The 24,161-nt window shown below is 36.8% G+C and overlaps 1 protein-coding gene across 1 annotated transcript in view; it reads right to left on the minus strand.

Annotated features, from left to right (window-relative positions):
• LRBA (LPS responsive beige-like anchor protein) overlaps nt 1-24,161 on the minus strand; it is a 364,271-nt gene that overhangs the window by 215,172 nt on the left and 124,938 nt on the right. Inside the window, exon 35 of the mRNA XM_062493665.1 lies at nt 21,333-21,441. Coding sequence (XP_062349649.1) covers nt 21,333-21,441 — 109 coding nt within the window. The remainder of the gene's footprint in view (nt 1-21,332; nt 21,442-24,161) is intronic.

Genomic DNA, 24,161 nt, shown 5'->3' on the forward strand with positions numbered 1-24,161 from the left:
AAGAATTAACCCCATTTTCCAGGTTTGAGAACTGAGGCCCTGCACAGCTGCCTACAGGAAATCCATCTAGAGAGCCAAGCAGAGGATCTTGGTTTGCCATGAATTCTTTAAGCACATCACACACACTCAAAATTTAGCAAAAGCCAACACGTTAGTGGCCAGGCTGCATAACGAAACATATAAAATAGAAGTGGTTTTGCCTAGAGCAAAGTGAATAGCTTCCTCAAAACAATGTCAAATTTCAGAATAACACATGTCAGCTAGCTGACCACTTCACTCCCATGGCTCTTGATTAGATCTGGGGAGCCAACTGCTTGCTGCTGCTTATATAAATACATAACTATGAAAGTTAAGGAGAAAAATCCTCATCTTTTCATATAGACAGAAAACAAAATGCATCTGAGGACGAAATTGATCTTTACCAGGTGGCTTCTCGAAGTTGAACACATTTGCAGGCCAGCATGAGAAAGTCAGTAACTTCCCCAGCAGTATTACACCTGTTGTATGAACATCTTCTGCTTGCCAACCTGCTCAAAGGAAAATTCTACCAAGCAAGAGCTGTAAGTCACACCTACAAACTGGACTCCAAACTGTGAGAGATTCTTTTTTACAACATTGTCTCACAGTTTTGGGTTTTGTTGATCTTCTGAAAATTTGCCTGTTAATACAAAAAACAACTCAAAAAATGGGTACCAAATTTCTATCACACCCTCACCAACACCCCATTTTGTTGTACATGAAAACCCACAAGAAATTAAAATATAGTAAGAAACAATAAAGGCTTTTCCCCACTTCAGCACTCCTGTTTGTAATTTCAGTTTTCATCTGGCAATTCCACAGATCACATATGCCAGACAAAGCATTTTGGCCTTTGTCAATGATTGGATTATTCTGTGAATCTAGTTAGTGGAATGGACACAAATGTCTGGCTAACAACAAAAAAAATTGCTTCTTCTTTGTGAAGCACAGCTGATGCAGACACTACAACAATTATTTCTTAGAGGTTAGCTATCAGCACAATATCATATGCTTTTTATGTTTAAAACACTAGCAATCGCTTTATTTATATATATGTACAAGCCCTGGAAATTTGCTGCAAATGAAAAAAATCAGCAAGCTATTAATGCTATTTATGTATGTGTATATATAAATATATATGCCATATAAAGTGACAGAAGGATCGAAAGAATGTGGGGGGAAAAAACCCCACAAAATAAAATTTGGCCTTCTGTAGATTTTCACAGACACTAGACAACAAAAATGTACTAACAGATGAATAAACTTTAGAACTATTATAACAATTTTCATATATTTAGGCATTTCCTCAGAATTTCCCCACACTTTACAGCAAAGCTCACCTGATGAGCAGACATCCAGGAAGACTGAAGAATAAGCAGCTACTTTTCAAGTCAATGAGACATCAAAAATTGTCTTTTGTATTCCTACATGAAGCACTCTGCCACCCCTCTTCACAAAAATGTAAGATGACTAAATCATACCCAACACTAAATAGGATTTTTCCAGCTCTTTCTGAACACTGCTGTCTTTCTCAATACATTGAACTATTTTGCACCCATGATGATTCCAATTTCTCTTCAGCACTTTGTAAATGTTTCACAAGCTGTTATTTTTAAGTTGCCTGAAAGGGCAGAATTCTAAAAACAAGTGAGTAAGGTAAGCTTAGTAGTAAAATGTTTTAAAGTGCTCTTTAATGGATCCTCCTTTACAATTTGAACAGCAACTTTTCATATCTGACATAAAATCCATAGATATAAATCACATTAGAGGGTTATTCTTTCCCCATTATCAATCTCTGTCTCTTTATGGAACATTAAAGTCACATTTGACCTTAAAACATGATAAAATGGAAATCAAACTAGAATGTTTTGTAAAAAGATATAATGAACTTGTACCTCTTTTAAAAAAGTCTCTTTATGATGTGATTTTGAACACATTCTTCATTAAATACCAAGAAGGATTTTCAAAATGTAGCTGTGAGAAGCTAGGAAAAAAAAATGGTATTTTGTTGTCCCAACAACTTCCATGAAAACATAACCAGCCTGTTATAAACTGTAAATAGCACTCCACTATTCAGTAAATTCACCACTTAAGATGAATAGAAATTAGCAATTATACACCAAAACTGAAAGGCTCCCACAGGCAGCAATCCCACAAAATTATAACATCACCCTGGGAAGAACGCTTAATCATTGCACCCTCTTTATAATACATATTTTACAAACAAAACCAGAAAGAAGCCACAGTTTTGCCAGATATCTGTCACATGGGTATATAGTCACCAACCCTAAGAAAGTTCTGCAAGAACAACTTTCTCTTTGATCACACAGGTGTCTCACCAGTTGTTCAGTGGTTCAGTTTCTACCCTCAATATATGCCTAATACACAGAAAAATAGGAGTTATTTCTCCACCTGACTCTCAAATACTCTGAATACAAGAGTGAAAGAAGATGGGTTCCACCAAAAGAATCAGAAAAAGACCCATCCTAAAGTAGCCAATGACCACTATTCTGAAATTAGACTATTCTGAAAGCACTACGAAGTCCCTGTTTCTGTTCATTTTCCATTTTTCCAGATGCCAGGTTCACCTGATGAACCACTTCCAAAGATGTAACATATAGACCAGGATATAGACTGGTACACAGTCAATACTTCACTTTAAATCCCAATCATTCCATTTATGTAAAATAGAAATCCAGCTTGATTTCTGTTTCTGGACAATCTCAAAAATGTATTTTTACGGTTTTATTTCTTTTTCAGTGTTTCATCTTCTGCACCAGCAGTGTGCACTGTGTCATGCCAGAATACGTTTTTACAATTAAGATACACAGTTAAACAGAATTGTCAAACCTTCCTTCCACTGCTGCCTTGGCCTACATGATTTTTGTAATCTGTTTGGGCAAGTGTGCGACGGAACTGCAATCACTGAAGTACTGAAGTCACACTTAGGATGAAACAGTGTTGAAATGAGAAAAAAAAATGCATTTTTATATACACACTTCACAGGTTATCTCCAAAATGTCTTAAATTCACTGATTGTTGAAAGTTTTACAAAGGGGAACTGTATTAAGCATGGAATAGAGGCAAGACCCTTGTTTTCCAACCCTTCATCCAGGATAGAATAAAATCCTTTGCTTTGCCATTATCTCAGAAAAGGGTTTTTCCTCTCTCCTGTTCTCTGCTCAGACATGATTGCAGGCCATTTGAACACGAAGTTATCTAGAGATTCATTTTTAAAGAACTGGAATTCTGAAGGGCCACAGGGTCCTCCAAAAAGCAAGTGATAGATGTGAAAATATAGTCCATTCTGTATGCAGGGAATATTCCAGAAATACTGACAGGGTGAGTTAGTCTATTCTGCTTGTCTACATTTCAGTGAAGAGAAGGATTAACCTAGTTTCCAGAACTATTTTATCTTTGATCTTTATAAAAATGTCAAGTAAAAGGTTTTCTCTGCACAGTACCATCTGCATCGTGCACCTCTGCATCCCCAAAATTACAATGTAATGCTTTCTATTAAAGTTTTGAATCGATTGTAGTGTGGGGGGTTTTAAAAGAAATGTCACACCTTTATACTTTTATTTTTCAACTCTGAGATCACTGAACACTTTTACATATGCCAATTCCTGTGCCTAATCTAGCTAAAAGCTATTGGCTTTGTGAACAGCCTGTCTCAGAGGGTGTCACTTAGGAGGAAAAGTCATCCATAAGATAACGCACGATCTTCCCACTAATGCAAATTCCCTGAAATAAGGATATTTTAGTAAATGAAGGAGCTCCTCAGTCCTCTGCTTTCACAGATCTTTGCACTTGACCTCTGACCTGAGGTTTAGAGTCTGGACTAAAAATGCTACCCAGGGAAATCTTAAAAAGATTCCTGAATAAGACTAAGAAAAATGAAAGCTTAAAACCTCAACAGCGAACAAAAGTCAACCAATGACAACGTCTGACAGCCACCGTCAATTCTGAAGTGATGCCTCTGTCATCCAACGACTCCAAGTATTGATTTCTCTCAGCATGAAAAAAGCTTAAGCCAATGAAATAGATATAGCATCATCCCCCCGATAATAGCCATCAAGGTTAGCACCAGCAGAACACTTATCAAAGTATCTCCTCTATTTCTTCTTGTTTTAATGGACTGAACACAATGCAATGGCTTCTCATCTCTTCAACCCATGGTTTTCCAAACCTCATTTATCCACTTTTCCAGCCTTTTATCTGATTTCAACATTAAAAAGAATCTGCATCTAAATCAACTGCTTGTAATATAAATGGGGCATGGGGGGGAAATGCAAAAGAAAAAAAAGAAGGTTTATAGCCAGACATTCCTGAGGGAGGGGTGTGGGGGTGTGGAAAGTGCATTTAAAATAACAAGAGGAGTAAAAAAAAAAAAAAGCATGCAGTTGACTTGGATCATACAGACTGCTAAAACTATGATCATGACCAGAAAAAAATCTACCACAATCAATTTGGGTTTGTGATTAGAAAGAAACACAAGGATTTCAAATGACATCTGGTTTTAATCTGCGCTGAGTCAACAGCTTTATTTTTTACCTTCAAGTCACACAGAATTAGGCTTTAGTAAACCCAAATAAACACTAGGAACAGCACTTTTATGCAGATTGCATCTTTCAAATGAACCCAGTTTAGTACAGTATGTAAATGAGACAAACTAATGTGAGTTCAACTGGAAAAAGAGCAGCTGTCAGAATAAAAAAATACTGAAAAGTAGAGACAAATAAAATCAAATTTCTTCTGCAGTGTCCACTAGCACCACAGACTTTTTTAGCCTTCTTTGATGCTTATCTAATTGTTATTATTTGTGCCACAGTAGCACACTCAGATCAGACTCAAAGACAAAGCTTTGCACAAACAACACAAACAAGATCTCTCTTCCTTTTTGCTAGAAACCGTGATTTGCTACACTATTCCAATATTCTAACTCTCTAAGCATCACTGCTAACCACTGGCATAAACAACATGCAGGGAGAAATGGTCAAACCCAAGGACCTGATTTTACTGCATCTATGTCCAAACATTTTGCATTCAAATCATGCACTAGGAACTTTCCTCCCTTCCTCTTTCACAAATCCAGTTTGTCAGCAGTCCTTTCATGCTGCTCTAGTTTAAAGCTGTCTAAGACCCTAAAAGCAACACACTTGGGCAATAAATTTAATATTTTTTGGGTTCACATCTTCCAAATACAAGGTATTTTTCAAGCTAGAAAGAATCCAAGTACCATTGCCCATGCTCTAGAAACAGTAAAGCTCAGCACTCCTGCGCAGGTGGCTCTGTGCTCTCAGATCTGATATTAAGCAAAGGAGCCAGGGATGATTTCTTCAGCCATTCCCCAAGCACACTGTATCACCCTTGTGACATGCAGTGACTTCAACACCACCACAGGGATTAGTTCTGTATTCTGAAGAACCTTAGTTTACAAAGAGGTAAAGAGCAATTTTGCAGTGTAAGTCAGAAACTTGTAAGTTGGCAGCACTGAACATGTTATTCTTGAATAGATTTTATAATAAAATTCCATGTAATCCTCCTTTTTCACAGATTCTCTCTATTAATTTGAAATTTTTCTAGGCCAGTGCAACAAGCACAAATCAAATCCACAAAACTTCTGGAACTGACACACTCCCTTATTTTATAAGGGACATCCTCTCTGTCCAAAAAAATGACATATACTTACATAATCTAAGGATTCACTACACTTTCCTAGTGAGGGCCAAATTAAAGTCACACTGGTGTGTTATTTCACAGGTGTTGGATACTTGGTTCTGCTATCTTTTCATATTGTCCTTTCTACTCAATTTACGTTTTAAAAAGGGGGCAAAATACCTTTTAATCAGCTGAAAACATGTAGTGTATTGAAATGGGCCAAACAGAAACCTCTGGAATGTCCTCATTCATTCCCTTACTGTGACCACCACCTTTCCAACTGCCTTATTGCACTGAGGCACAGCAAGGATTGCCATTGCCTTGAAGGTGGGAACAAAGCAGTGCAGCAGTTTTGGCCCCAGCAGCCAAATGACTGCTTCCCCAGGATCCAGGTTTGCAGACACCCTGCTGCCAGCACAGCCCTTTTACAACTCACAGCACCAAGACCTGGCACAGGAGTGACACCTGAACAGACTGAAAGTCACATGCAGTTCAGATGGCACAGCTAAACCTGAAATGAAGTCTCTAAGAGCAGCTAACACACACCACTGAGGATCTTTGAACAACACAACTTGCTACTTAAGAACCCCTTAGAGGTACCGCATAAAAAGCAATTCTTCACAAGCTTTGTATCTGATTAATTCTGAATAATTTTTCATACTAGGGGCAAAAGGTGCATTTCTGTAAGTGGGGAAACAATAATACATTAAAACACAGGAATAACAGACATTCTCAATGAGTGGGAAAATGAAACCAAAATGATTCAGACATGCAGATAAACCAAATGATAATCTGGAGCCTTATCACAAAATAACTTTTACCACTAGTTCCCCTCAAGAGTGCTATTTGTAATTAAGTTCCAAATAAAGTCACTATAGATGTGGCTTCAGTCGCTGCCTATAAAAAAAAAGTGAAAGGCATTTGCATGACTTAAAATTCTTTAACTTCTACAGCTATAAATACTTGGGTATATCAGTATTTAACACCTGATTTATGTTAATGGTCTCAACACTTACCTTGGAGGAATGTGTATTTCTCTATTGGATTCTTATTATATAAATATTCACATTGATATTGTATGTAGAAACCTAAGCAAAAATAACCAAAATGCCTCTGTTGATTTTGGGTTTTTTTTTTTGCTTGATATTCCTCCTACATCACACTTACTAAATTTCCTTATAAATTTGCAAAACACATGCAAAGAAAATTCATTTCCAGCCAAAAACCTCTTCATAAACAGTTCCCAAGCTTATGTAAAGTTCCAGTTTGGCAAAAGGCAGAAAGATTAGCCCCTTGAGATATCCCTGCAGTCTGGGGTCTGTGTTTCTGGTTCTATTTTCTACATAGCTCCCCCTCAAGCACTTTTCAGCTTTCCCTGTTTAGTGTCTTGGATTCAGAACACAACTCTGATTTTAATCCAGGAGTTTGAGAATGCATCAAAAATCTATCCATTCATGAAGAAAGAACAGAGAGATCACATTCATTTGAGATGACAAGCATTGAGGTACAATAATTTCCTATCTTGTCATGATGGGTTGCATGCCAGTGAAACCATATCTTTAATAAACATCAGTACTTTGGATACCACATTGTTTTCAAACCTGACTGGGTTCCTAAAGATGTCACTTATGAGGTTTTGTGGGAATATTAAAAAAAAATAAAATAATGGAAAAAAAAAAAACACAAACATATAATTTTACAAACACAAATTCATTACCCAAAAGGTAACTCATCTGTCCTCACCAGCTTCTACCATGGTTGCTCCAAGAGCTAATTTAGTGGTCTTGATGTCTGACAGTTCAGGACCTTTGCAGCCTCTCTCAGTGGAGAATGAGCACCCTGCCTGGCACATATCCTTGAGCAACACTGCTAAATAGGACAAACACAGTTCCCTTCCCACACAGGGAAAAGAAGCCCTTTAGTTACTGCTATTAAATTATCTTCATCTCTATCTGCAGAAACATTTCAATTAATTATTAAGGAAAAATATTAAGAATGGATTTTGGTTTGTTGGGGTTTTTTTTGTTAGAATTAAAATTACTAGAGAGACTCTATGAAAAAAGGAGGATTACATGGGATTTTATTATAAAGTCTATTCAAGAATAACATGTTCAGTGCTGCCAACTAACAAGTTTTAACTTACACTCCAAAATTGCTCTTTACATCTTTGGAAACTAAGATTCTTGAGAAGCTTATTCTTTCTAGCACCATGTACTTTAAAAGCAAGATATTTTAATTAAGATGATGATGAAATGGCAAAGATGAAAAAAAAAAAACAAACAACAAAAAAAACCCACAAAAAAAAAACCTCCAGAAGTAAAGAGAAAGATTGTTAAAATAAAGTCTACATGGTCTTCTATATTCTTTAAAATCATTCCTAGTCACTGACTTTGGAAACATGTTAAGAATCCCAATCCCAGCTTTGGCTTAACCTCTGCCTTATCTTAAAGCCTCCTGTCAGAGTTCCTACAGCATCAAACTATGAAACGCAAATTGTTCTAACTTTACTTTTTCCCCTCTTTTTTGTTCTAGTGTTCTATGTTTTGTTTTGTTCCACCAACAGCATGAGACTTTATTAGTGGTTCTCATGCAATAAGGTAACATGATTTTTGATTTTAGAACAGCATGAGATGTATATGAAGTTTTTTTTACCTAACATTTTCTTTATTCAGAATACTTTCTGTAACCCTTGAAAGGTTGATATTTGGCTCTTAAAATTATTGGGGGGAGGATAATTTAATTTCTTTTATAACTGTGTGATTTTACTCTCCATAAAAAGACAGCATTTGAAATATTCCCATTATTGAAAGCATGAGAAGACAACAGCCTCTGGGTTTTTACAGCAGTCTTAAGTGAAAAACACTCATTCATACAACTCTAGATCTATATATTGACCAATATGGAACAGAGATGGAGAACGTGGCTTTAAAATTTATATTTTTTTCTTGCTGTCCTGGTGTAAATGAAAAGACTACCCATGATAGAGACAATATTGCAACTAGCACAGACGCTCCCTTCAGAGAAATGAAGAACTATGTAGCACCAATCAGTTTCTACTGGCATCATCCTTTATGTTGTCAATTTTAATTAAAAAAGATGTTCTTTATATAAGAACATACAAGAGCCACTTACTAAATTTTCTGTTTATTTCTCATTTCAGTGTTACTTTTCAGAACTTGAGAAATACACCAATTTCAAGGTTCTGATGTTCTTGTTGAGTTTTGATTTTGGGTCTGTTTCAGCTCAGCATGCAAGATTTTTCTCTCTGGTTGTTTTGGGGTTTTTTTTTTTTTTTTGCTTGTTTGTTTTTGTAATGGCATGAGAGTGATTTTTTTATAGCACCCCTCAATACAGTTATCAGCATTTTCTACCAACAGCTGAACTCAGGGATGCTGGTGTAAGACCACAGAACGGATGACACATTCCCACTGCACAAATCCTGCCTAACTAGACTTGGGTAATTGATATTAATTCAGTATAAATAATAAATTCAATATTAGGATCTTGTTACGTTCAGGATGTAGGATTAAAAAAAGCAACACAAATTCTGTGGGTTTTTAAAACATGAATCTGAGTTTTGGTGTGAATTACAGTTCAGTCGTTAAAATTACAGGTTTTGAAATAAAGTACAGTGACTAATCAAAATCAGCAGCTTCCACCAACCATGCACAAAACCAAAAGAAACTACTGAAATTACATAAAACATTATATAAAACACATGTAAGCCACTGCTATTGAGCATACCAAAGAGCCATGTAACAACATCTCTTACACACTTTAACAGCTTCAGTTACACTCCAGCCAATACTTTCAATATTCCAAATTTCTGAACAGCTTCAAACAACTGTGATTAAAAAATAACCTTCAAACAACTGTGACTAAAAAATAACCTTCAAACAACTGTGATTAAAAAATAACCCAGGAAGCATTCTTCCCTCCTTTCATGATGACCATATGAAATTGCCTTGCAAAACAGCATTGGGCCAATGCCAAGATGAGTGATGCTGGCTACAGGGCTATCTACAACTGCTTAGAAATGAGATATCCAGGGTTTCTAACAGGCAGCACAGGAAAAAAAATAATCAATGATATTTCAGAAGTGAGAATATCTGGCTATTTTTTGGTGTTTCTTTTGTAAATATTCCCTTGGGACAAAGAGCCAGCATGGAGCCAGCACAGCTGAGGATGACCCAGTCTTGCTGGTGGAAGTAGAGAGAGGCCAGGGCCAACCCTGGCCTCTGGTCCCAAGTCATGACAACATTTGTTTCACAAGCTCCACATACTCCCTAAATTACAGCAACCCATCCAGTAACTGAGAATTTTGCTTGCTTGATCCGTCAAGGATTGGCAACAACCACAAAAGATGGAATCTCAAACTGCTCTAAGGACAAAAGACAATTCAGGATAGTTTTGTAAGACTTGAATCTCAAGTTTCTGCAAGGACAGGCAGGGAAAAGGCCTGAAGTAGTAATTTTGGCATTACTACTTAGAATTTGTTCCTGTAATTTTTTTCAAAAAACCCCAGTATCTTTGCACTAGGATACAAAAGGAAAAAACATGGAATGATGACCAAAGCACTTGCACTGCTCATCATAGTCACTATCATGACCTTCCAAGCCCTACTTCCAAGAGATACAGAAATCTTTTCTTTTAAGAAGGCCAGAAATCTTTGAAGATGCCATTTTCTAAATAGTTAATTAATAACAGGGACTTAGAAACGTGAGCAGGAAACAGGTGGGAGGGAGGAGCGGTGAGTAAAGTAACAGGAAACATCTTGTGTGAAGCAGAATAGTGAGGAAAGGTGGGTTTTTCTGATTGGTAAATCTTTCTAAGGATTCACTCTGCCACTTCCAGTTGGATTCCAGATTAACAGTGAAATCCAGAGGTTCCTAAGTCACTTGGAAGCTTCCCTGACAAAACAAGCACCAGAAGAGCAACTTAACTGCCTGACACATCTTCGTTTTCATGACCTAAGACCATCTCAAAGGAATTGGCTCAGCTTTCTCCCATTTTGGCCAAAGAGAAAAACCAGTAGATGAAGCAGGAAGGAAAAGATTTTTAAACTCTGTAACAGTGGTTCCCACTTTAAAGCAAATACAGGGAAGTTAAGATAAAAACCTGGACTGCAAAGCAGTGAGGTAAAAGAGACAGTGTGAGAGGACCTTTCAATTCCATTTAAGAATTCTGATTAGTGCAGTACTTGCTCCCTTTCCTGGAAAGCTGCATAGATCTACTGGGAAGTAAAAGGCTACCTTTTTTAAAAATTAGGAATTGCTGGATCCTGGATGGATGTTGACAGTTTTCCACCATTTCCACCTCCCTGGATCCCAGACAGCCCCATGTACTACAAACTACAGATAATTTTTATCAATTTAGTTGTAAAATCCTTCTTTAAGCAATTAGTGTCTCTTTTCAGCCATCACTCATGGAGGTGTTTATTTCTGCATGTCACAATATTTTGCAGTCATAAGGGAGCATTCTCAGTGGAAGGCTGAAGCTTTTAATGGAACAACAAAGTAAATTATTGCAATAAATGCAAAATTTTGTACAACTTTCTCCACTATAAAATACTAATAGATAAAAAAGAAAAATACTCTATGGAAGATGTATAGGTAAAAGTAAAAACCTTGACTGTAAATGATTTCAGGCACTACTGACAAACACCTTCAAACATTTTCTAAGCATCTCAGTATGTTGTCCCAAATCTGATTTTCATAAGTCACCTCCATGGACGTCAAAAAATAAACCTGCAGGTATCAACTTTGTCGTGCCTCAACCACAGGAGGAATTAACTACAAAATCAGACTACCCCTACTATGATTTTAGTCCAAACAAGAGAATGATGAGAGTAACCACAACTGACTTAACCAAGAAGCCATAGCTCAAGACAAAATGTGAACCAGAATTTCAATTCATTACTCTCTAGGGTCAGGTATGCTATGTCTTCTAGGCACACCCAAATCTGGTTTGGGGTTGTACATCAATCTAACATGAAGATACTTGTTCTTCCTTTCTTTCACAGAAATATCAGCATGCACATGCTTGGGCAAATCATCCAGATAAAAAGCACAGTTGGCAATCCCAGTAAGGTTCAGAGTCTAAAAAATCAACTGTCTACATTCAGCTCTAGACAGTAGTTTAGTGGGTCAGTAAATGAGAGCATACTGCAGATACACAGACATGTACATGGTTTTTTCTTGTACATACAGCTGGAGAGTGAGCTGCCTTCATGAATTCATTTCTAAATTTTCATTTCAACCACCAGACACTACAGAAATATTTTACAAGTAACACAAATAACGTCCTGATACCTGTAGACACCAGCCTACCCCAGTAACTTCAGAACTGAAGAGCTTTTACATGAAATCCAGCTATAGTCAAGTGGATGGGCTTTAACCCAGCAGCCTGAATTCAGGTCAGTCATAAACAGTATTTGTAACTTGGGTGCTTTTGCCAGGAAAAGTCAAGTGACAGAAAAACCATGCAGAGACAGCACCAGAGTACAGGGAATTATTTTACAATTTTGTGACCTCTTTCTTCAGTTGCTGTTATAAACAACATTTTTACATAAAAGCAATACTTTTGAAAATGAAATTGTATTTAAAATATTCAAGACTACTGCCGAAAGACCGTCAAATATATCTGGACTACAAATGATAATATGTTGTATCAAAAGCTAACACCCATTTAGCAAACAGATGCATATTTCATCCTTAATGAAGGCCTGAAAAGAAGAGTTCACTTTATTCTGGATGCAGGTATCAAAGCAGATCTCACAAAGCAACACAGGCGCATCATCTAAGGATCTTTTTCACATTAAGAATCCTATTAGAAGGAAAACACTAAAAGGTAATTGAATTTCCCTCAGTTATCTTCATCTCTGTCAGCTCCTGCTACAATAACTTACTCTCCAGAGCAGAGATAACTCAATTCTGTCCAGCAAGCATATGTTATGAATCTCCAAAGCAAACTTGTCTAAATCATTCTGGTCTTCTATCAAGGTTGGCTGTAGATATGAACTCTGACAGAAGGCAAACAAATTTATTTTTATCTTTTCAATAATTCTCTTCCCTGTGCCTTGATGGAAGAATCTTAAAGATATAAATGTTTCCACTAATCCTGGAATTATAAAGACCAGTTGAAAACATTTCATCTGAAAGCTAATGCTATTAAAAACTCTTCAAATCCCTATTCTGTTTTAACAACAGAAACAAAAACAAGTTATGGGTTCTTGTAGGCGAACAGAAACTAAATTATCATTCTGTAATCAATGCTTTATTCAGAACAATTTTAATAATATTTTCACCTTCAGTGGAAATGTTAAATCTACAGATAACAATAGAAGAATATTCTAACCTTTTTCTTTTCATCAAAGCTCTTAAAACATCAATAAGCACAAGTCCTCCACTCACATAATCAAACGACTTTGAATTTTAAAAGTCACATTTTGGGAAGATATCGTGACTTATCTAGACCAACATCACAAAAGAAAAATGAAAGAATAAGCAGCCAAAGAAAGGGTGTAAGAATCAGCAGAGCAAATTCCAAAGGGAGAGGAGAGAAAATATGAGACAAGAGCCTGGTCAAACTAATATTAACTATACAATTCCTGTCAGTTTGTGTCCAGCTCTCCAACATATATATATATATATACATATATATATATATATATATATAAAACAGTCTGCAGAATGAGGCTGTTTTTATAATGAATAAAATGAATAATGAATTGACAGAATTCCTTGCTGACACTCAGCTACTCAGAACTGTTTAGTCACAAAGGAGATGTGAGGAACTGGAGGGGAAGCTTGGAAGAACCAAGTCATCATCATAATAAAACAGCACAGGAGCTTCACCTTAGATAATAAAACATAGAAATTAATCTAATTTTAGATATGAAACTATGTCCAGCGTGTTCACCTTTATCTTTGCTCCTTTTTGCCATAATTTGGCAGGTATTAGAATTAATCCTTCATTTCACTTGTTGGAGTCAGCCTCCCAACTGTAAGCATTGAAAGCATCAGCCATTACCAGCAACAGCTTTATTCTATTAATTACAACAGTGTAATGAACAGAAGGTGCTCTAGGAAATACTGGTTGTGATCCATGTCTCCTCATCCAACCTGACTTAATAGCAGGGAAAAGGCATTTCACAGCCCAAGCATCACTTCAAATTGGAGACGAGTGGGAGTGTGTTCTGGGAGAGTGTTACTGCATTTTCCCCTTCAATAAACTCTTCCTTAAGAATGCACACTGACATAGGGTAGAGGCTTGACAGTGAAGACCAAAGATAATAAACACATAACAGGAAAGAAATAATGTTAAATGAAAATAAGTTCAAGTTTACAACTGAGCAGAATATTTAAGTCTAACCCACCAGTTGAAATGGAGAGAAAACACCTTCAGGCATATAGACCCTGAAGATCTTCTGTGACCTTGTCTGCTCCAATATCAGAATTATTTTAATGCAATGTCTTTCTCATTTAGATCAAACTGAGTTACAATAAAACACATAGGAGAGAGGTGTACTGTCACCAGTGCTTTTTCTTCAAAGCTGAGCAATTCCTAACACTGCTCTTAAAAAGGTACATAACCAATACAAGTTATCTCTGGACAGAAATTTTAGAATACAATATCCAGTCAAGTACAAACAGGCTATTTGCTTTGTTAGTGCTAGAAAATTACATTCTATTTACACGCTATTACTTCAGTCTGGATTATTGAAGAATCATTACCTGGCAGGAGCTACCATAAAAATCTGTACATGAATAATATATAAGGTAAACAATACTGATTTATTTTTCATGAATAGGTGAGAACAACAACATTTCTGATGGGAACATCTCATTTGAAGCAAGAAATTTCTTACCTGGCTAGCTTAATTTCCATATTATAAATATAAAAAGATGCAGAAAAACAAGGAAAACATTTTAATAGACAACACAATCTGTATTAAAAGATACAATATTAGGAGTTCAAAGGAAACATATGCCAGCCAAAAAAAGGCTTTTTTAAAAACAAAGAAACAAAAAGCCGGAATGGTTAAGCTGTAGAAAGAAAATTGCATTCTTTAGTAAGTCTCCCCAGTTAAGGAAAGCAGAAAAATATGTCAAATATGGCATGATAGTTTTAACAACAGAATGAAGTAGGTCAAAAGAGATGGAGGAACAATTGCATAAAGCCGTAAAAGGCAGCATTAAATTATTTTTCAAACAAGTCAGCTGGAGGGAGCCCATTTAGGTGTCTCAGTAGAGCTAATAGAAGATCAAAGGGTAAAAAGGGCTCCTGGAAAACATGACCACCAGAGAACAGAGAAGCTATAAAAGAAAACTGGGACAAGAACAACTGCTGAGACCAGGCAGTGTCCACTGGTGTGTCCACTCAGATGATCCAGAATAACTCAGGGGTGAGCACAGCCATCAGCTGCATTGTTCTTGTTTGAACTGCCTCAGTGCCAGAAGAGAGAAATACTCCAAATGGACTCTGGAGGACTGCAGAGAGCAACATGGCAATAAGTCTGAAATTTCTAAAGGGCAAACCTGGAGTTGTGTTTCAAGCAAAAAGAAAACAAAGGAATAAACACACTGGCAAGAGCCATCATTGCCTTTGTAAAGGAAGTCAGGCTTCATTAGCTTTCTTTCAACAAGCCACTTGAGACACAGACAAGAAAGATCCAGCTCATCAAGTCTGAATGCCAAAAACATATTTAAAGAAAGGCAGGATGAGGTAAGGCAGATTAGAACATCTTTTGATGGAGTCAAGATGTATTCTCACAGCAAAAGTTAAATTCAAAGACCTATGAAGATTAGATTATTTAAGATTATTGATAATTTCTCTAATAATCTGTTACAGTACTTATGAGAGGGGATAAACAGTTTTTAAAAGGAAGTCTATCATTCACAGGAAGAGAAAAATAAGTAGATGCATTAAATATGTAAAAGAAGGGAGAAAGGACATAAGTTGAAATCTCAAACAATGCAAAACACTGTGCATGACCTTCCTGGATATTCTTTTTCAAATTACACTTAGTTAGTCTCCTTCATTTCACATGAGACAATTAATCCCAAAAGTTGCCACCTCAGGAATAAAAGAAATTAAATCTCCTAGTTTGGGACTTGCCAACATATTGCAGCAGAATTAAACTGGTTAATCCCGTCACGGGGAAAAAAAATATTCTCCTATGTTCAGCACTCTGTGAAGCATTTATAATACCTCAAAAATATGTTTAGAAATAAAAGTCAGGTTTTTTTCTTCCTTCTAACGACAGACAGATGGTGCTGTAACACCTAAATGTCCCAGTGCAAAGGGCAGCATTTGTTTAAAAATTTAAGTTTGAGAGAGTCAAGCTCATTCATAACAATGTGTGAAAAACCTTATTTTTCAGTGAGAAAACTTCTAACTTCCTTCATGTTGCCCCATTACATTTTTGCAGCCTTAATGACACCACTTTTTGGGTTGTACTATCCTTTATCTCCGTGTGTTCTGTGCAGAACCATTGATGCTCACCCACTCTAAAAGAGAATTTCCACTGAAATCACTACAAAATCTTTTGTTTTAATAAATAAGAACATTACTATTAAGTGTGCTGAAAAACACTTAATGCAAAAGGATGGTGCAACACTCACAGAAGGATTTTTTTGATGCACAGGTTCTATAACAAAGCAGCTTTTGTGAAAAACTGGTAAACTATGGAGAATATGGACCCAGTCAAGGATTAAAACCCCCTTTCCCACAGTAACTTATTACATACAGAAGCAACAATCATCTACAGAAACTAAAAAAAAAAAAACAAAAAAAACCAAAACCACCAAATACCTTTCCATAATTCTTTCAAGGGCTCTCAAACATTCCCTTTAACTTTGGGGTATTCTGCCAGAATTTACTTACAGCCATTTTTAGTCAGTTCGTCTGATACAAACAACATATTCCAACATTTAATGCTTAGAGCACCAAAGGGGAAAAGATGTGGAATACAGAAAATTATCCATCAAGGGAAGCACCGGATTTTGCCTTCCGCCAAAGAAACAAAAAGCAAACAGCTCCATCCAAGTCACTATTGGAACGCTTGCCTAGCCTTGCATCCCACCTCTGTCAAGGCAATACCAGTTTTAAGACTCATTTCCCAGCATGAACCATGAAGTAAAACATTCTGTTTATTACCACAGCCTGTAAATTGACACTGAGTAAGAATTAAAACTGTGAGGAAGTCCAAGTCTTCCGCATGAAAAAACATAACTGAACACAAAAGGGCAACAAATTCTACAGCAGCTGGAAATGCTAGATTTAATTATTGAAGAGAAATCATGCAGAGAAGTTAGCTGCCTAGCATGATTTATAACAAATGCAAAGGGGAAGTCATGTGAAATTCTCAGTTAATCAACAGAAACAGCCAATAACAAGAATGCCAGTGCTTTCTATTTCTATGGGTGACAAGAATTTGAAAAAAAATAAGACCAAAAATTCAAGGGGATGACACCAAACTATCTTTCAAAAATGACACTTTGAGAAGGCAGACTATTTTGCCAATTAGAGTAGCAGTAACATGTTACTGAAAAAAGTACCAAGGGGTTTGTTTTCCTCAGAATGAAGAATCCTTATCCACCCATTATAGAAAGAGTTCAAAAAAATTATAGTGGGACTCTGCACTGCTCTTCTACACATGCCATAATGTACAACATTATGAATAGTTTTTATTGCCTATTTCCCCCATTTTCCTAACTCTTCATGTGAATCTTGCATGCAAAAATAACCTGCCAAAACACCAAAAACAAGATACAACAACAAAAACACAAAAAAAAAAGTTCCTGGAGCAGTCATCAAAAATACTTTACTCAAACACTGAGACTTTGTATCACAGATTTTTGCCTAAATCCAATAGTGTCATTTAATACCAATTTAAAGCTACACTAGAAAGATGAAACACTGAACAGTCCAGGCCTAAAGACCTTGCAGGTTTACTTATTTAGAATTCTATAAATATGTATATTCATCCAGAAATACATCAAGAGATTTATATAAAAGACAGGACGCATAGCCAAGGCAATGGGCACTTCTGTCATAAATTATAAAATAAAGTCAATTAGAGTACAAAATTCCCTCCCCCTCTTCACACCAAATCCAATTATTCCCACAGGCCTGACTCCACAGCAGTCTGCACAGATGATCTAAGACACAGTGAGAATCACCATCTTTTTCAAGGTCATTTCTAGAAAACAATCTGATGGTAGCATGAAACTACCATAAAGAAGTTCCTCTTCAGGACTTTCAACTCTGCCAAACACCAAGGGTGACATTTTGAAAAATACCTGAGACATGTACATAGAAATCTCAGGGACAATGGAGAAAATTTAAGGTTATAAGGTATATGTTAGAAATGCTCACATTCCCACATTGACTGCAAAAAATGTTTCATTGCTACCTCATTACAGAAATTAGTAGCATATTCCTTCATCAGGCTTCTTTGAGGCTCAATCACATTGAAAAATGAGTATGTCTCAGGTTTCCTGGTGACCTCCCCATATGTCTACATAGATGGAACTACTCCTTTTACAGGTAGAAATGAAAAGACTAAATTTCTGAAAGAGAAAATTGCCATGAGAACGCACAAGTAGAATATAAAAATATTTCTCTTCTATTCCTTTCAGTTTAAATCCGTATCACCGAGCCACTCAGGGTTTCCTGCATATCCAAAGTTACAGCACAAAACCCCAAAATTACCCTTGCTTCAGAGACTCTTCCCATGTTTTTGTTCATCCCACTGTATGGAAAGGGTTCTTCACCATGTTCTTACCAATGCAGGGTCCCTCCACATGGAAAGAGAGCAAATCCCAACCAGAGCTTACACAGCAAAGTTCACATGTGCAGCATTTGCTGCTGCTTCTCTGTCTCCTCCTGGATGGGACAAATTTGATAGGTGGACATTTCTCAAGCCACTTCTGGAAAGAAAACATCTCTCCTGTACTCGCAGTGAATTAAGAACCAAACAGGAGTGGCACCCCATGCAACTTTTAAACTATCACCTGTCAAATAATTTCTTGGATCACATTTCTAAGACGCTGTTTTCAGCACAGCAGCACCTTTCCTGTATTACATATTTTCCTAGGCTTTTCCTTCCTTGTACAAGGACCATCCTCACCCCATTTATAACTGAATACATGCAATTATACAGAGCTAGAGAGCTTCATTATGAAGCTTGCCTAAATTTCCCATTGCTTTCTCCTGCCTCTCTGTGCTCCAAATACCAGAGTTCAGTTTTAAAAAGTAAAATAAAATTTGCCTTTTACTTTTAAACTGTCCTTGCAATATAGCACAAACATCTTCAAAATCTTACTCAGATATTGCAAGGCTCATCATCATCATGACTTTTAGAAATGGAGAATTACAATCAGGTAGCAGCAAATATACTAAAGATCTTTAAAGAAAAAAATTGGGGTTGAATTTTTGCTGACCCAGTGTTAAAATGGATTATTTCATAGGCAATAAGAAACACCAAACCTGCAAGTCTGAATAAAAAAGAAAAACAGGCAATAGTTCTTTTCTTATTTCTCATCTGAGGGACTTTATCCCTCCTCAACCAGTTTCATCTCCTTTCTTCTGGGCATTCAGAGGGCAAAACTTTCTTCTGATCTGAACCACACATGCCCATCGCAACCATTTCTTTAAAAAACCTGCAACTAGTAATCACGAGAAGCACAAGACATTTTTTAATGTGATCAAACCCACATTTTCGTATTTTCCTGGGCTAAATCTATTAGGATCACTCCTCTGCTCACTTTCTTCAGCTGTCATGTCTTAAGACACAGACAGAACATGGTACACCGGAATTTCTGATTGTTAATGTGGTACCTGCAGACTCAGATGGATATGACTAATGGCTCCTCTTTCCACAAAGGAACACAACACTGACTCAAGTCTGCCACAGACATCAGGTTCTTTATACATGTGGTAGAATCCAATAGTTGTATATCTTCAGTTTCTATGCCTGTGGAAGTCATGCTGGATTAAAGTTTTTCCAACACAGGAAAAAAATTAAATTGGATCAACAGACTGCTGGTATTTGAGTACAGCATTTTCCATTTAAGTTGACCTGATGAGTTAAACTTCTTGAGCCACCACCACAAAGACAGGACAGATTCAAACCAGCATCAGCCTAAAATATCAGCCAACTCTTATCCCAGAGACTTGTCACAGCTGAACTGAGAGCTGTATTAAAAATGTAAGTTGATGCACTGTTTAAATTTCTTCCAGACACCATAATAGGTATAACAGGTATCTTGAAGCTGAACTAGGGCTAAGAGTGCAGCTGTCACTGAACAACTGTATTCACAGAGAGCCTGTATTTGTATGACAGAACCCTTCATTTCTCTCACATTTCCTACATCACACACCCCTCTTTGCGAATAGTTTGCATCTGAAGGAAAAAAGTGGGCTGTTCATCTAATCAATAACACCATGTCATGCATAGAGTTTCTGCATAAATCCAGAGCAAAAGATGTCAAGCATGTCCCAGTCCAATGATCATCAGGCAAAGGAGTAAAAGGATGCACTTTTCATCTCCACAGGACTGTCGCCAAACCCTTGATGTAATAAATGAAACATGCCTGCTATTTCATCATTACAGAACAGTACTGTAGATACCTTCCAACATCTCTGTTTGCAGGAGGGGGTAACTAGCTCTAGATGAAGTGCAGATATGTTATTAGACAACGCACAGCTTGAATCCCGGGGCCAACACAGATGACCTTTAGAACATAAGCACTGTCTAAGACAAATATGCTTTCATCTTTGGGGAGAATTTTTTTCAAGTAAAGATTTAAGAGGAAAACAGTTTAGAACTACGTTAAGCACAAATGTGCCTTCAATCTCTTAATGCTTCATTTTAAAAACAAAACCACAAGTAATATCACATGTCAGAAGAAAGACAAAGTACTCTTTAAGTAGAATATTAGTGAACTGAGAGAGATTTAGCTTCATTTTCATTTACCCAATAATTAAAGCACTGGGAAAGCTGATATATAATGTAACCAATATCCTAAATTGGAGGTATGACCAAAGTGATTCAGAAAACAGGCTTTTATTTTTGTTAGAAGTAATACAAGTTTATTACAAAAACAGAGACTGTCATTTCACTTCAGATTCCCTTAAGTGGGTTGAAAGTATGAAAACATAACTAAACCACACTGAGGCATGTAAAACATAAGGAGAATGGGTTTAGAGAGGGATTAGGTAAATAGCAGATGATACAAAAAGAAAAAAGAAAGTAATTTCTCATTTTGCACTTCACAGGCTGTTACCACTTATCTTCAGCAAAGTGTTTTTTTTCAGACCTGTATCTTGACTGTGATGCTAAGCAGCTCTAACACATACAGTGATATTTGCTAAATGGAAAAGAGCAGCAGTGGTATGATAAAATCCCTTCCCCTACAATCCACAGTGTGCAGATTTCAACAAGTTCTGAGCTGCTCTGCTCAGCCTGTTTTCCCATCAGAGTGAGTAGCAAAGTTATCAAATCACCCTACGACTGCAAAGCACCTTTCAGAGTGGAACCTCCTGAGGCCCCTGCAAAGCCCATATCTCAGCCTGGAATCCTCAAACACAGTGGGATGGTTATGCATGGTGTTTTGCTTTTTTTAAAACAAGATCTCCTTTCTTACCTCAAATTCAGCATGGCGGTTAATGTCCTCTGCCCTCTGTCTGCTCAGGATAAATTCTGCTTCATTAGCCACTCGTACCAGATGCTCCTTCATGGTTTGACTCAGCAACCTGAGGACAGAGAAGATTTAACAACTGCCTTAAGAGACTGAAGTCCAAAAATAAAAATCTGGAAGTACAGGGTACATATATGCAAATGTGTTGGGCTCTTATGACTGACTTTATTGTGCTAAGAAAACAGTATAAATAAGGTTGGAGGGTAATTCTCTGGCAACTAATAAAATTGTATTTCAATAGTAAACCAAAGTAAATACTAAACAAAATGCAAACACTCCAGACAGTCATTTGTTTAACCTGAAATAGAGACATGTGAAAAACTTTCACATCCACCACAATATAAAGTAAGCAGTTTTTGCATATAAACATCCACAGTTAAAGCTCTTACATAATTGATGTAAAATCTAAATAAAAAACAAAGCAATGCAATATGGTTCTTCCTCCAAATGCAAGATTGAAATTTTATGGTAAGTATACATTCAAGTAATATTTTCAGGATTATAAAACATTCTCAGACTCACAAATGAAATGCTAAGATATACATTGTTCCAGGTTATGTACAGAATAAAGCTGTAATTCATACTGAGATTTCTGAGGCCTTCATAAACCCTGAGTTTATGAATGGCAGAAGAGCTGACAGATTGAATTACAACCCAATTATTCTCTGAGTTCACATATTGTTACTAAAACATTTCCTTTTTAATTAGTTACATTGGGATTCATAAAGTTAAAACTGGCTATACAGGAGCCACACTGTTTTAGAAGGTGCACATTTCCACAGGTTCCCTGAAAGATACACCAGATAAACCCATTACATGTTCTACTGATTAGTTCTTTAAAATATCTGTTACTAAACCTTTTTTTGGGTAAGGTTTCCAGTTGCAGAAAATCACTTGCTTTCCTTGCACATATAAACTAAAGTACATTTCAACAAGTTCAGAGTGTACTGAAAGGCTTTCTTTACAGCCACAGGATTTATTATGCAGGATGTCTTCTAATGCATCCAATGTTAATCTTAACCACAATAACTTATTTATCTGAAATAAGGCTCCACCTGCCTCTTACTGTATGTTTGAAAGAGTGATGTTCTACTTTCTCTTTTCCTATGCTTTCAGAATTCCATACGTGCAAGCAGACTTGCAGGTCACACGACTGCCCCATGAGAAGAAACCCAGAGGCAGAACAACACCTGAAGCTCTTTGTTCACTGCCCCTCTCAGTCAAAGGCTCAGAAAACTGCAGCACAGCAGCCACGTGAGGCCACGAGCTCAGGAGCCAGCCAAGTTGGTGAACTGAAGTTGAGTTGGTGAAGTTGGAGTCTCTTGCCGTGGATGAAGTCTTGAAATAAGAAATATGCACCATTCACTGACTTCACTCTCTGGTTTTATTTTTTTTTTTTTCTATTTTTAGTCACTGTTAGAATGACTAACATCCATACATCTAACATAGTATTAGAATGGATGTAGCTGTTGAGCAACAAACATACAATTCTGCCAATTTATCTGAATGCATTAGTGACAAACCAGCAACAAGAATCTGTATAAGAAATTGCACAGTCTGGGCAGATTCCAACTGTTTGACTCTCCATGATCTCCGGTAGCACATTCCAACCTGACACATAAGCATTTAAATAAACCTTTTTTTATTGAACTAAGAGCTGTTTAAAAAATCAAGGGGATCACAAATGCTCACGTACTATGATACCATGCATTACAAGTTGCATGTAACACAGTTGGACAGCATTGGACAGAAAATAATTTCATTATTTTTCCCTGAGTTTATCAATACCAGTATCTTCTGCTAGCTTGATCAGACTTTGAAAAACACCAGCTGTCCTCTAAAAGGTCTACTTTTAATCTAACACTAATTATATACTCTGAGTCCCACTTCTCCTTCATCTGTTTAAGAAACCACCCTACATAATAATTAACACTTCACAACATGGTATTCCTCTTTATCTAAAAAACAAAACCAGTAAGCAGCCCAGCACCTGCTATGCATGTCCAGAAAGGATAGACAGAGGTGCTCCAAACAGAGCAAAGAACTACATTCCCTCACACAGGAACAATGCTGCTCAAACAGACCAGAAGAAATGTACCTGGTGAAAACAAATACACTTCAAGCTCCAGGAAGAGCTTTGTCTCCTATGAATCAGTTGTCTCTTCTGTCACCCTCAGCCCTCCTTAATAATCCCACACACTTTCCTCACTTTATCACACAGGGGTAGGCCAGATTGATGAAACTGAGACTTTTTTTTTTTTTACATTCAAGAACTTTAATTTCAATCTTTCTTTTCAATTCAACCTTTTCCAAACACTGCATATGCTTGGATTAGCTCTCTTATAACAAACAATTCAAGCTGCATTATCATCTAGGGCAGTTTGAAGTTTCTTTATGAAAACAGTTTCCATATACATGGCATACCACTCAGACTTCTATTATGAATTTACTACTTAAGTATAGAACTTTGCAAAATAAATATATCTATCTTCACATAAATGTAGTGATGGCATGATATAATAGAGGATTCTGTAGCCATCATTTAAAATCTAAGGCAAATATGAGCTCACAGCACCTGTATAAATGAACACACCTCCACTTATGTGTTTAAAATTAAGTTTTAATCACCTACTAAACACAAATTTTGGAAACCTTGGCAGCTGCTAGTTTTCCCTTTAAGGGAAACAAAATGTTGAACAGAAATTTGTTAAGTGTAGCTCACTGCTCCCAATAAAACAACTGTTCCCAGGCAAGCAGACCATTGCTGAGGCAAGG

The sequence above is a fragment of the Cinclus cinclus genome, chromosome 5, assembly GCF_963662255.1.
Source record: "Cinclus cinclus chromosome 5, bCinCin1.1, whole genome shotgun sequence".
NCBI lineage: Eukaryota > Metazoa > Chordata > Aves > Passeriformes > Cinclidae > Cinclus > Cinclus cinclus.